General features: G+C 40.5%; 1 protein-coding gene across 1 annotated transcript in view; it reads right to left on the reverse strand.

Moving 5' to 3' along the window:
* COL4A5 (collagen type IV alpha 5 chain) overlaps nucleotides 1-1,937 on the reverse strand; it is a 227,462-nt gene that overhangs the window by 10,162 nt on the left and 215,363 nt on the right. Inside the window, exons 45-46 of the mRNA XM_077773807.1 lie at nucleotides 1,052-1,239; nucleotides 130-228 (exon numbers count right to left, since the gene is read on the reverse strand). Of these exons, the coding sequence (XP_077629933.1) occupies nucleotides 130-228; nucleotides 1,052-1,239 (287 nt within the window). The remainder of the gene's footprint in view (nucleotides 1-129; nucleotides 229-1,051; nucleotides 1,240-1,937) is intronic.

A 1,937-nucleotide genomic window follows, 5' to 3' on the forward strand; every position in this document is an offset into this window, starting at 1 on the left:
CAGCAACAGATTCACCAGCTAGCTTCATTCTTTCAAGAGAAAACTCTCACAGCTCCAATTGGACACCATATGTGTACGGGTGTCTCAGACTTGAGACTACTATCGGCAGCATTATTCTACTTGTCTCACCTGGCTGGCCTGGCAGACCTTGGTCTCCTTTGCGCCCTCCTGCACCATCGAAGCCCGGGAGTCCATTGCGTCCAGGATCTCCTGGAGGGCCAATTGGACCTAAGGGGAAAAAAATGGGTCTTCACATATGGGTATAATTCCATATCCAGGCAGATACAGGAAATTTAAGGTCCTTCAGTGTCACTAAATTCATAATCTGGTCTTGTCTTCAATCCAGATACATGAAGGAATAACTCAAGCCTGGGACAAACAAAGGAGACAAGGATTTAGCTTTAGTTTTAAATGATCAGTTTGTCTCTACAGATTTCCATAGTATAGGAGTTGTGTCTTTCCCTCAGAACAAAATAGGAGGGCAAGGCCTGACTTTTGGTATCTGTCTCACCACAGGTGGGAGTTGTTACTGCCTGGTTCACTTAGTTTATGGAAAGACTGACAAATAATCACTTTGTAAGTGAGAAAGACTGAAGTTAGTTTCTAGCTTTGTTTTATAATCAAAGTTGGCTGCAAGCATAGAGTCAAATGGCTAACTAGACAGGATTTAGTTTAAAAAGCATGAGGTCTCACAGTAGGGAGCTGACAGTCCACCAAATTAGCTTTGTATCCTTCTGGTGGTTGGGATACAGAAAGCACCAGATCTTGAATGCATTTTTATTTCTTCACAAAATTTGTAACAACATCAACCTAATTGTTCAAATTGGAATAGCCAGAGGAACTGGCTAGGAGAGATCAGACTGGGAGTAAAGGAGATTAGGACATGAGAAATGAACATCTTCAAGAAAACTGGAGATGGGACCTGTGGCAGTCTGCTATTACACCAGCTTTTGAGACTCCTCCTCTCAGAGATGAACTCTGACAAGTAACAGGAGAACTAGGGAAATGTTCTCAAACAGATAAGGCTTAGAACGATGATCTTCAAAGGTACCTGGTAAACCTTGAGGTCCTGGTAGTCCTGGTAGACCTTTTAATCCAGGCTGGCCTGGGATCCCTGGTGGACCAACATCTCCTTTGATTATAATACTCTGCCCTGAAGGGCCAGGTAATCCAGGGGGACCTAAGCAGTAAAATACACAAGTTTGAAGGTAGGAAAAAGAAAGGCCAGAAGGAATGGATGCCAAAGTGTCCTAAAGTCAGAATAAAAATTGGTTTGAAAAACACAAGTTTTATGTGTTTAAATGTTGCCACATCCAACAGAAATGTGTCTGGTAAAGCTATCACCTCACCCAGAAGACTGAAAAAATAAATAATTTCCTTAGGGTAAATGGAAAAATTAGGACTATTGTCCCTATTTTCAAGCCTTGAAGCATGACTTGGTTACTAGAAAGTCTAATCCATTACAAATCTGTGTCAGAGGAAGACAGTTCTATTTCCTAACAAGCCCATTCTGATTCTAAAATCATTTGCAGTTCTTGTTTGTTGTGCTTGTCAAGTGTCCCATTGAACTAGTGACGGAATTTAGCACTTGTCCTATTTCAATTTATAGGAAACNCCACAAGTGCCCTCCTCCATGCCCATCTCCCAAAAATGACTTGCTCTTGTGATCTGTTCAACTGAATACAGGAAGGTTAGTATAAAAGCCAATATAAATCTTAGTGAAGCATTATTGTTAGTCCTGTATCTATCTTAAACTTAAAATATCTGGTCTCAATATTACATTAGTAATATAGAGAGGTTGAGAGACGCATAAATAGAGGGAGAGTTTTGCCTACTTACCCTCAGTTTTTGGGGATTGAGACTCTAAAAGTTTAGTTGGGAGACAGAATGCAAACATTTAAATTCCTCAATGTGTTTAAGAATCAAGTATAACTAGC

Source organism: Crocuta crocuta, unplaced genomic scaffold, assembly GCF_008692635.1.
Source record: "Crocuta crocuta isolate KB4526 unplaced genomic scaffold, BGI_CrCroc_1.0 scaffold737, whole genome shotgun sequence".
NCBI lineage: Eukaryota > Metazoa > Chordata > Mammalia > Carnivora > Hyaenidae > Crocuta > Crocuta crocuta.